The 12641-nt window shown below is 44.1% G+C and overlaps 1 protein-coding gene across 1 annotated transcript in view; it reads left to right on the top strand.

Moving 5' to 3' along the window:
• The window catches only part of LOC119444899 (intermembrane lipid transfer protein VPS13D-like), a 147003-nt gene that overhangs the window by 97321 nt on the left and 37041 nt on the right, over positions 1-12641 (top strand). The window contains 6 exon segments of the mRNA XM_049663723.1: positions 199-304; positions 2533-2655; positions 5234-5375; positions 9107-9308; positions 11113-11305; positions 12268-12447. Coding sequence (XP_049519680.1) covers positions 199-304; positions 2533-2655; positions 5234-5375; positions 9107-9308; positions 11113-11305; positions 12268-12447 — 946 coding nt within the window.

Genomic DNA, 12641 nt, shown 5'->3' with positions numbered 1-12641 from the left:
TTGAGTTTGAACATTCAATGTTTGGTCATTTCAAGTATACCCTTTGTGTATGAGCCATGCACTGTTGATCTACATGTTTTTTTAACGTGTGGTATTTCACAGTCATAGTTTTAAACATACGCATTTGCATTCTGCTTCATTTTTTATGTTGTTTTGGGACCAACCCACATAGCCAGTTAATCCTAATTGTTATTTCAGTGGCAACAAGGACGAAGCTTCCACTTCTAGGTTTGACTGGAAGGACGTTGAACCTGGTCAGGTCGTGCCTTTCACATTCGAAGGACGAGGCAAGATCAGGCATCAGGTGATTAGAACCTTCTACCTATACAGAAAAGTGTTGGTAATTCAGATGCTGTTCAAACTTTGGCGGGGCTCTGGATTGTCTAAGTTCCTGGAATATCAAATGACGAATAAGACAATTTGTGAATGCTTATAGCGTTAACGTACTCTTATTAATGCCTTGGCATTCTTAGAGTACCTCACACACATTTTGGGGGCTATGTATGTATGTATGTATGTATGTATGTATGTATGTATGTATGTATGTATGTATGTGTGCATGCATGCATGCATGCATGTATGTATGTATGTATGTATGTATGTATGTATACACCCGTGAGCAAAAGTATACAGACCACAGGGTCGCCGCAAAAACTTAATTCCTTTGTAATTAACATGCATTAACTGAAATTTACGGGTACGCTGGAAAGTTCGCAATGCCAAGTTTGGACTGCAGTCCTCAATTTCAAGTTGCATTCGAGGCAGTTGAAAAAAAAATCTCCTTCCTCGTGCAATCCCTGGTCTGTATACTTTTGCTCACGGGTGTATGTATGTATGCATGTATGTATGTATGTATGTATGTATGTATGTATGTATGCGTGTGTGTGTGTATTTAGCTATGTATGTTTGTTTGTATCTATGTATGCTTGTATCTAACCATTTTCCTACCAATCGGGGTCACTGGGTAGTCATTGGTCGAATGGGTATGAGCCAGTAGGTATGTGCCGCTCTTCAATGAACATATTTGACGCCAACTTAGGTAACTAGGCATGTGCCACTGAAAATGTGCCGCTCGACAATGACGAATAAGATCCCTTAAATTTCTCCGATGCTGAGCAGAATCGAGCCCCGTAAGATGCAAGACTGGGTAGGTGCCGCTGTTTGAAGAAACTGTTTGGCACCGACTTGAAGCAATGGGTCTGTGCCACTTTGTCTGTGCTGGTCTTCAATGAACCTCTTTGATGCTAACTGGGGTCGCTAAGTATGTGCCGTCTTCTATGAACGCCTTGTCTCTGGGAATGTGTCACTCTACAATGACGAAAAAGATCTCTTAAATTTATCCGATGCTGAAGGAATCGAACCCACGTCACAAGGGTTCCTCAAGGACAGCAAACCAGCACATTAGCATGCTGTGCCATGAATGCACTGGGTGTGTGGCAAGCGAAGGACCAATTCTCAGCATTTGCAGGCACCGGGTGCCACGTTTCTTGTCTTGGAGGTCACGCACGTACTTCTCGGCAGTGCCACTAGATGGCGCGGTGTGTCCAGAAAGAAGCACTAGATAGGAGCCCAGTTACTGCATGACACGTCTCTTGGCGTTCACACGCACTGGCACGCCAGGCATTTCAGATGCCACGTGCAGTCGTTGCGGCGGCAGCGATAGATGGTGCCAAGTGTTCTTAGGGAAATGCAAAAAAAGGTGTTCCGCTGCAGTACACGCCTCATACATAACTTGTTTCGACGGTGACATTACATTTTGTCACTATATACCTTCAACACATTACCATCAACAGTCATCGGGAAATGGACTTATGTTGTACAGGTTTCATTTTTGCACAAAACCTTTATGACAAGAACAGTTTTTTCCATCTGATGCACATGATACAACATGTGCAATCTATTGGCTTGAATGCATGCAAAGCTTCATAGGATAGTGAGGCTCCATGCGCCATTAAAAACCACAAATCATCAATGGTGAGGCTCTAGCAGCTTTCTTGACAGTAGAAGGTTGCAACACTGGGCTAGTTGGTATTGCATCTTGCAGTTCAAACGATACAAGAAACGAGGGCTGAGACAATTACAACACAAGCACTTGCGTTATGTGTGTCTCAGTCCTTGTTTTTCGCACTGTTTACACTACAAGTTTCTTGACATTTGTGGAACATTTTCAGGAACAGCAAGTTCATTGTCTGTGGTTAAATGCTAGTAAGTTGAACGTTAACGAGCATAATGGATACAAACAGCTGTTTACATGCCTGTCAGCACCAGGTTCAGTAACACCCCCCTTGGTGGCCTAGCAGCGCTGCTAAGTTGTGCTGCTAAGCATGAGGTCGTGGGATTAAATCCCGGCTACAGTGGCATGTCAAAAACCAAAGGTGGTTGAAATTAATCTGGGTACTTACCCGCTATGGTGCCTTTCGTAGCCCCAGTATTGCTTTGGGATGCTAAACCCCCATGATTTAACTTTTCTTTTTTTTGGAAGTTCTTTCAAAGTTTCAGGAGCTCAAATTATGTTCTTCTTACGTGGCATAGGATTCCCACGAGTTGAGGATGCACAGGCTGGTTTTGAAGATTCCAGGCTACACCCAGCTTGATCCGGTGTCTGTGGAAAAAGTGGGCGTCTACTTCAAGTATGCGAGGCCAGTTGAGCGTCAGGTGGGTCTCTTTCACGCCTGTTTGTGCCTTTGTTAGCTGTGTTACTCATGTGTGTGCCGGTATTCTGTTGTATGTGTACTGCCATTGACCCGCTGGGGTGGCTCAGTCAGCTAAGGCGTTGTGCTGCTGAGCACGAGATCGCGGGATCGAATCCCGGCCGCGGCGGCCGCATTTCGATGGAGGCGAAATGCAAAAATGCCCGTGTGCTTGCGTTGTAGTGCACGTTAAAGAACCCCAGGTGGTCAAAATTTATCCGGAGCCCTCCACTACGGCGTGCCTCATAATCAGAACTGGTTTTGGCACGTAAAACCACAGAAAGAATGTGTACTGCCATTGCTTGTATCAGTGATTGCATTGATATTTATAAGCATTGATTAATAAATTTTTTTGAGATGCTTGCTCCTAAAAGCACTTAATAGAAGTGTATTATATAAGGGGCAAAGGTATCACATAAAATCATCATAAAATAACAATTGTAACTCATGTATGGGTGCATAAATACAGATATATAAATGTGTAATTATAAAGAATTATTTAGCAATAAACCGAAAACTTGGAGAAATAGTATTAAAATAATGTAGGGAAGTAGAACATAATGGGTTCAATGAAACAGTCAGTAGCATAAGAAAAAAAGATAATCATGACACCACTACAGGCAATGCAATAATTGCAGATAAGCTTTTGAGAGATCATATGTTTTTCTTCATTTTTCATCGCAGTGTTTGATGACAGGTCATTCCTGTATTTTGAAGTGCGCGGTTCACATGAATGATATTGTGTAAAGAGTGTATGATACATTGGCAATCTTATTTTGTTATAGTAATCGCGGCGTGATAGGATAGCTGGCAGCAAGAAGAACAGGTTATTGTGAAGATGTATTGGTGATAAAATTTATTAAGTAGAGGCAGGGGGAAAATTTTGTGTTGTGACAGATCTTTGAGACAGGCACGTCTTCGAGTGTTGCTGCACTGGTCAGATGACAGTAATTTTAATAAATAGATAAACAATGGGGGGGGAAATAGAATTGAGTGATTAATTTATTGTCCAATAAAGCGTCATAGTTAATAAACTGTAGGCATTGAGCTTTGTGGGGGTTTCTGGTATCTGGTAGCTGACCACTACGGGTTCGTGCTTTGCAAGCTGCAGGGCCGCGCCAGTCGTTGCCTCACGTAATCTAGCATGCCGCGGCGGCGTTTGCCTAACCACGTGCGGGAATACGGGAGTGGCGGCAGAGACTTCCGCCGTCGCCGCTTGCTGGAGACCAAAGAGACCCGGGCGATGTCCGCAGGATCTCGCGTGACCCACCCGGTGGCGCTGCTAGCGCTTGCGATTCCCGTGCGCCGCCCGCGGAAGGAAAGTTTCCCCTCTCCCAACGCTCCCTGGCGCGCACGCGTCTGCCGCGACGTTCGCTGCGCGTGCGACAGTCATGGGACCCGAGGGTTCCCACCGAGGGTTCCCACAGCAGAAACCGTTTGTTTGTCTCCGGCGACATCCAACACTGCACGAACACCCGGTCCCGGGTCGGCACTGGAATGAAAGGGCTCCACCGCCACGGGCGCCGCTAGCACGTTGCTGCGAGAGGATGGCTCTCCGCGACATGCTGCTAGGAAAAGTTCCTGCGGCTATGCTGATTGCTCTCGCGATTACCATTGGGCCCACTTGTGAGAGCTAGGGCAATCTCCGTCAGCCTGAGCCTTCGATAAGTGCGACTTGACGTAGTAGGCACTGCTCTTCAGCTTAGCGCTCAGAAAAGGATCAGCACAAGCTAAGTGCTCTTCGTAGGTGCAGAGGCACCATAGACGAACTCAAGTGCTTCCGTACTGCAGTGACCGCCGCCAGAAACACGAGCGCCACTGCCACAAACCACTGCGAGTGGTAAGGGAGAGGCGTGGGGACGACAGAGCAGGTGAATGCCCACACAAAGTGGCCGGGGCGGACCTCAAGCCCCCACAACTTAATGACCTAAACAGTGTTAAAGTTAGTATAATATCTGTTTGATGGACAACAGTTGGTCCTTATTAAGGAAATAATTATTAGCTCCCAAAAGATCATTTCGACTTCTCTATGCACATAGTCGTGCTGTGTTAAAGTAAGTTTTCTACTTTCTGGTCTTGTTTGCTGTTTATGTTTGTTTGTTTGTTTGTTTGTTGTTGCATGCCTGCCACAAGCAGCGTGCTTACAGGTAACTAATTACAAATGTGAAAATGAAGACAATCAAGCACACACAATGCTGACTGAATACAGCATGATCTTTTGATCCATTCTGCAGTGTGACCTCCAAGACCTTTTTCTGTATAATGCATTCATTAACATAATTATTCACTTCAAGTCCGTAAGCTTTACAAATGCTAGCTTCCATTCATCCTAAAGAGACTTAGAAGCTTGCTTTTTGCTGACTTTCTCAACTAAGCATTGAGAAGTTTTGGTAGCTAAAACATCAAATGTTAAAAGAACAAAATGTGACTGCTGTCTATAGGGGAGCCTTTAAGAAGGGCTCTGTTTGGAACCTGTTTTACAATTAGATGCTAGCAATACATGTATACGTCCCTTTCTTCTGTCTTTTGTTTCTTCTAAACAGCACCGTGCTTCCGGTACGACACGTGTGCTGTTCAATGTGACCCTTGATGGCAATGCCCGAAAGATGATCACTGTGCAGTCAGCCTTAGTGATCAAAAACAGGGTGGAGGTTGCAGTGGACCTGAAGCTTGAAACAGTCGGAGGTAATTAGCGGCATTTTTATTTTATTCCTGGCATGGTCAAGGATTGGAGTGCAGTAGACTTCCATTTATTCAGCTCCTGTTGATTTGATTTTTCAGGCATCCATCTCGACCAAAGGTTCTTGCTGGAACCCATACATTTCTATGGGCCAAAGCTATTCTTAATTCAATCTTGAAATTGCCCCTCGCTGCATATTTCAAACTTGACTGATCAGCATGCACACACCTGACCCATTAATGCCATTGACGACCCCGATGGTGACGTCAGTGGCATCAGCCTTGACTGTGCTACGGGACAGTGTAAGCATCTTCGTCTCGTAGCACAGCCAAGGACACTATCTCATACACTTATCCATTAAGATGAAGGAGAGCAATCATTTTTTTGAATCCCAGAGTAACAGTTAATTGAATGACCCTGAATATGGCTATAGAAATTGGTTTCACAAGCACAGGTGGGCATATGTCATGAATGGCTGGGGGATGGTTCGCAGTGAATGAGCGTATGGATAACGAGTTTGCATCTTTGTGAATACACCTTGTACGTACAATATGTCTGCAAGGCAAACGCAAAAATCAATAGAGATACAAGGAAAAGAAGAAACCAGGTGAAGAAAAAAAACCTGACAAGAGACAGAGAAGGCAAAAGTGAGCAATCTCTTCCCAGTTTTGAAAGTGCAAGTTATGCAACATTCAACTGGGCACTTTTGAGCACTGTAGAGCACTGTAGAGCACTCTTGTGGTCCTCTTTACATTCTATTAGTTAAAATTGAGTGGTCAGAATGCATTTGTCTGATTTATTCAGAGTGCTACACTCCAGCTCAGATCGCTCGGAGGCACCCTCACATTCGAGCTGTGAGCATGACCGAAATCCCACAGCATTTCAGTCACATGGCTCCTCCGATTGCTCTGAGAGTAGCTGAACATTTGGCTGGGGCAAACCGTCTCTGGCGCGAATCTTTAGGATGCTCTGCATTGCTGCATACTAGGGGTATGCAGCAAAATTTTCTAATATGAATTGAATACAAATACTTAGCTTCAAATATCGAATAATGATATGCACATGCATTTATTAGCAATACAATGCGTTGGCGTGCTAGTTGGTGCGAATCCATAATTACTTGTTTAGCGCAAAAACAACGGACACGTGAAAGACGGAACGTCTTTCGGACACGTCTTTCACGTGTCCGTTGTTTTTGCGCTAAACAAGTAATTATTTATTAGCAAGTTTGGGTATTTTGATATGTTGGAACATCACAATTAAATTGTCAACGTCAAAAATTTGATTAGTAATCCGTTATATTAAAAGATTGTGTATTTGACTCATGTTAACTTGGAAAAACAAGTAATGCCTACTGGCTGTCCGTTCTCGCCAACCTGTGTCTTATACAGCATAAAATGCTCGTAAACTCAGAGGCATTTGAACCTGTGCCAGGCATCACTCATTGCATTAGCTGTCAAGCAATAAGCTCAATATTGGGGCTGGTGCTGCACATGCAACAAATGAGCAAGGCAAAACCTGCACTCACACCCCACCAAAACGAAGTGGTGCTGTTCTGTTTGATATGATTGTTGGTTAGAAAATAACTGCAAGAACAATGTCTTTTATTTTTCCTATGTCTTGTGCCACATGCAAGCAGCACCTCTGCAGCACAGCTTGTGCAGCAAGCCCCTTCTGTTGTTTTCCTTCACCGTGAGACATCTAAGCAGCGACTCACCCTTGTCGAGGTACTGCATTCGGAAGAATATAGCGCAACCACCAATATAATGCGATGTATACTACATTATACTACAGGAAGAAGAAAGAGGGCACCTTCGATTGCATGAAAAAAATGTGATAACTCTAAGTAAGCATGTGGAATACATCTGTACTCGTTTGGAATAGCGCCTTTTAGCATACTCATCGTGGAACGCCCATCGCCTGCGAGATCTTTACTACGAGTCCCAGGTTACGCTTGGGTGCGTATTGCAGTAGCGCAGGGGTTCTTAAGCATGTTCATTCCGGGGAACCCTGCTAAGCTCCATGAAGCGCCAATAAACCCCCGAATTAACCGAATTAAAATTTCCTAATTAAACTAATGTCGAGTTATACAGAGTATCAAGAAAACAATAAATGAATGCTTACTACGTCAACATGCTTTTATTTACTGAATGCATCAGCAAATCTTGTTTCTATTTTGCACAAAAGCAGTGAGGAAGCTGAAATTCTTGTCATCTCATGACTGATTAAGGGGGGGGCTAGCAGCAGCGAAGGCCCTGCAACATTCTTCGCAGCGCGGCCGGCGCGCGTCTTATCTGCAGACACGCTTTTCACTACCGCGCACACATCCGGTTATTTTTTTGCTAGGGAGCTGGTCGCCAACAAATCGTCCATCCATCGCGATGTAGCCGGTGCTCTTAATCTTTGACATTTTTGCACTGAGTCAAAGCACAACTACTGCTTGCCGCAACCGCTGCTGACGAAACCACGGCCATTATAGACGCGATCATGGACGGCGACCTTGCGGTTCAGAAAGCAGGCGGCCGACGTACTCACCAAGTCAAAACGAAACTACCATTTGCTGCAACAAGTATGGATGAATCCGCAGTCGCTATCAACGCGATCATGGATGGCGACTACGCAGTTATGAAGGCACGCAGCCGACGCACGCACCGAGTCAAAACGAAACTACTGTTTGCCGCAACCGCTGCGGACGAAACTATGGTGACTATCGATGCGATCACAGATGGCGATTACTCACTTATGGAAGCACGCGGCTAGCCGCCAACGCGGTGTTACGCGCGGCGATTAACGCAACAACGGAAAGTTTATCAGGGGCTTGCGGAATCCCGAGCAGGGGCCTGCGGAACCCCAGGGTTCCACGGAACCCACTTTGAGAACCCATGCAGTAGCGGATCGGCCATCGCTCTATCCTGAAATGTTGTAACATGCATGCGCTATGCTGCACGGCAGCATGCCATTGGCATGCGGTGGCGAGCTCACCTGCTATTTGCATAATGAGGCCACGTGGACGGGCATTACTGCTGAGGATTGGCCCATTGGATCTATACTTTCAGAAAAAGCTTTCTTATTGCAGTTGGATTTTTTTTTGTGCAGTCGCCCCAAACTCCTTTCGTTGTGCTCCAAGTGCACCCTCGTTGTGCACCAACTTGTCCTCTTTGCTACTGAGAGGCTGGCTTTCCCGCAAGGCTTCGATGTCCAGTGGCTCGATGTGCTTTACAAGTGAAATTTCCCCAGCAACACGAAATCATCACAAAATTCAGCACAAAGTCAGACTCATATTCTTAGATTAGATAGAAACAAATGCTAAGAGCCGTGTTTTCTCCCACACAGCCAGCAGTATATTCGATTTGTTTTAAATATTTGTATCCAAGCGAATATTAGAAAATTTTCAAATACCTAGTTTTCAAATCCAATAGGAATATTAAAAATATAATATTCGATGGTATTCAACATTTTTCGAATATCCGCACACCCCTACTGCAAATTGAGTCTAACCACAATAGGAACCAGTCGAATGTACCATTAGTATTGCAGCATGATTGTATTTAACTCTTGGCCGATAAAACTAGGTAATAAATTATTTCATTGAACAGTGAGGCATGCTAGATTGTGATGCTTCCTTGTTCACTTGCTATGAGAAGCACAACATAGGGTTCAGCACACGTGGTTCGTTGTCTGCAAGGTGTTGCTTGAAGCTACTGGGGACACATGGCCTTTTGTTTCTCTGCCGTAGTGCGGCCGTACCAGATCTGCCTGCAGCCCAAGTGCACCACCGCGGTGCCCCTACCGTACGTGTTTGCGGACATGTGGGTGCGGCCGACCATCTCCCTGATTGCCTACTCGGCCCTGGAGTGGCAGCACGTCGCCACCAAGCAGCAGGGCAGCAGTTATTCCATCACGTGCTGCCCCATACGCAACGATGCTGCCGTTTTCAGGTGCGCGCGAATCTCTGCAAGCTGTCTGTAATGTTCACTCTGGCAACGTTCACACAGCAGGATCATCAGCTTCTGGCAGAAGCTAAGTCTTTCATCATTGAGCTGTTCAGCTGTATTAATCAACCCTTCAGTTAACTAGTATTTGCAATCATGAGCATTTATCTACTTCGCAGTTGTTCTGTTTGGGAAATTATTTTGCATGTTTTGGACACTTTGCAGAAAGAGCACTCAGGTGAACAAATGCAGAGTGAGTGATTTATTTCAGAAAGTTAGCTTTATTCTTAAGTTCTTGTGCAATGTAGAGTAGCCAGCTTCACATTGTGGGTAACCACCACGAATTATCTTCCTTCTCGGCACTGAATTCATCAGATTCACTAAACTCTTAATTCTTTCTGTAACACGCATATGGAGAAAATGTTGCCATCCTCTGAATGCTTCGCGACATGAAAAAGGTATGAATTCCTTCAAGTGTGCCACTAAAAAGTGCAGCCCTTAAAAACCTGGATGCTGTTGAGTGCAGTAATGAACTGCTGAAAAAAATTGCTACGAGCTGCTTTAACTCTTTCCGTACTGCACCCATTGGGCATGGTTAGCCCTCTATCGATGGTTTGAAACGCCGCTTTCGAGACCTTCCACGCCACTCATGGACATACTGCACTATCAGACATGAAGGAGGAGAACTATATTTTAGTTTTCTAAGCAGTTTGCTTTTTTTCCGCGAGGCAGTGATTTTTAAACGTGCTCCGAAGTTTCGCGATTGCTAAAGGAGATCGTAAAAATGTCCGGCTCCGGAAACGGCGCGCACGCTTCGGGAGATCGTAGATATCGCAATTTACCTGCCTCGGCAGCTGATCTTATCGATACATCGAATAGCAGCGAGTCAGAGGACGCTGACTTTTCGGCGGACTTTGAGTCTATAAGCGACGACGACGCAAACCAGCCTGGAACATCGGCGGCCGCAGCCCGGCATGCCCAGCTGTAGTGTTTGCAGTTAAATTTTTGTAGCGGAATACCTGTACAATGAGAAAGTTTATTTTTTCAGAGATAGTGCCTAATAAACGGCAATACATTTTGTATATCTCATAATTTTCGTAACATTTTTTTTAGTAGATACCAAGCGTGTTTTTACAAACTTTGTTCAGTTTTATCGCACAATTTTGATTTTAGCAATTTATATCTTTTTTATGACATACATCTCGTTAATAAAACTTTTATGCGTGGAAAGTGCATTCATTTTGCTTTCGGTTTATGTGTTACATTGAATATTGAGTGCAGTAGTTCCTTCAGAAAAAGAACATCTGCCGTAACATACAAAAAACACCTATTTTTCCCATGGTAGAGAAAGAGTTAAGATGTTAAACCCCAGAATTTGATTTGATTTGACCTACTCTGAACAATAAGTTGAGCCATTTCTGATATGCTGAAGTTATTCCTATGAGCAATATGATAGGGAACACCGAAAATGGCATTCAGAAGGCAAGAGTGGCTTAATTCCTATGCTGAATGTAAAAGTGTTCCACGAGATGAAATATTGACCGGCTACAATTCGTAGATTGCAATATGTGTCGTAAAGTAATTAACTAAGAAGTTAATTAGTGATTTTTTTCTAAATGAATTGACCAGTATGTGTTTCAATTTCTTGTGCTGCTAATGTCCGCCTCATCGAATAACCCAGCTCAACAATAAGAATTATGCTACCTGCCACAGGCGATTTTTAAAAATTCTGTAAAGCTTAATTTTGAAAACCCGGTATAAACCTGCTGCCCCCTTATTTTTACTTATTTATTTTTTCTTTCTTTTCCAGGTTCTCGGTGGATGTGAAGCGTGAAAAGTACCCTGACAGAAACACAGTGTCCAGCAGCATGCCGGGGCACACAATCAGCCTGCTGCCCCCCATTAGAATATACAATCTGCTGCCCTGTGAGCTGGACTACGTGGTGAATGAGGGCCAGTGCAGGGGCATCATCTCTGCACAAAAGAACCGGGCTCTGCACGAGGTATGACTTGAGGCACAAAAAGCCTCATTGGCACCTACAGCTCTAGAAAAGTGTGCCCGTGCATAGTACATCACAAGCTGTGAAGCATTGCACCATATACATCTCTAAATTTGAATCTGTAGCAATCACTCAGTGGCTATGGTGTTCTGCTGCTGAGCGCAAGGTTGCGGGTGCGATTCCTTGCCACAGTGGCCGCATTTCAATAGGTGTGAAAATCTAGATTTACATTCACTTCAAAAGAACCCCAGGCAGTCAAAATTAATGCAGAGCCCTTCACTACAGTGTTGCTCATAGCTTCAGTGTTGCTTTGGGGCATTAAAATCATTAATTCATTCATTAATTCATTCATTATTCATTCATTCATTCGTTCATTCAGTTGGTCAACCACAAATTTTGACTTGGGTGTCTGAAATAATTGGTAGAACTTGGTATACTATCATGGGCTATGCTGCCAAATACTGTAGAACATTGCCAATACATTTATGTCAGGAAAAAGAAATTGGAGCAAAATGTATCTTCTGGTAAAGCACATGGTCCAAACGAAGCAAATCTAAGTTGATTTTTTTTTTTTTTTTTGCTAACCCCAATAGCAACTTGGAAGCTATGGCAATCTGTTTCTGGGCACAAGGTCGCATGCTCAATCCCCAGCTGTAGTGGCTGCATTTCAATGCGGACAGAATGAAAAAATGCTCATGTACTGAGCTTTCACTACATGTTTATAAATTTCATGCAGTCAAAATTTAATCAGGAGCTCGCCACTATAGCAGCATATTTGGTGTAGTTGTAACCACGAGATGTTAAAACCCATGTGTCAATCAGTGGTCATCCATACTATAAAGAAACGTGTTTATGGAATTTTATATCTACTATGTGACTTCTTCTCGGAGTTCTTACAAAGATATTTCTGTTGCAGCTGTACAGAGTTGGAATTGAGCATTAGGATGCATTGCCCTCCTTTGCAGGTGAACACTGAGCAATACGTGATCATTGGCTTTACTCTGGAGAACTTCCGTCAGTGCACCAGCCTGGTGATTCCTCCTGGCTCAAGCAGTTTCTCCACGAGGCTGGAGACTCACGACACGGAAGGACGGCTTCTTGTGCTGCATGCACGCGTCAGTGTTCTCCGTTCCAGAGCACTCAAGGTTAGGGCTGCTCACCTTTCATCTTAACTCGCTGTTCTACATTTTCAGTATCATTGAAGGGATACTGAAGGCAAATGTTAAGTGTAACTGGAGCGAAAGGTTGCAGCCTCTATAAAATCCATCAGCGCTTGTACATTGCCAAGAGATGGCCTAGTTGCTGAGGAAATAACAATAGAATATAGCAGATTTCTTCA

The sequence above is a fragment of the Dermacentor silvarum genome, chromosome 3 (assembly GCF_013339745.2).
Source record: "Dermacentor silvarum isolate Dsil-2018 chromosome 3, BIME_Dsil_1.4, whole genome shotgun sequence".
NCBI classification, from domain to species: Eukaryota; Metazoa; Arthropoda; class Arachnida; order Ixodida; family Ixodidae; genus Dermacentor; species Dermacentor silvarum.
This window is presented reverse-complemented; position numbering and strand designations above follow the sequence as displayed.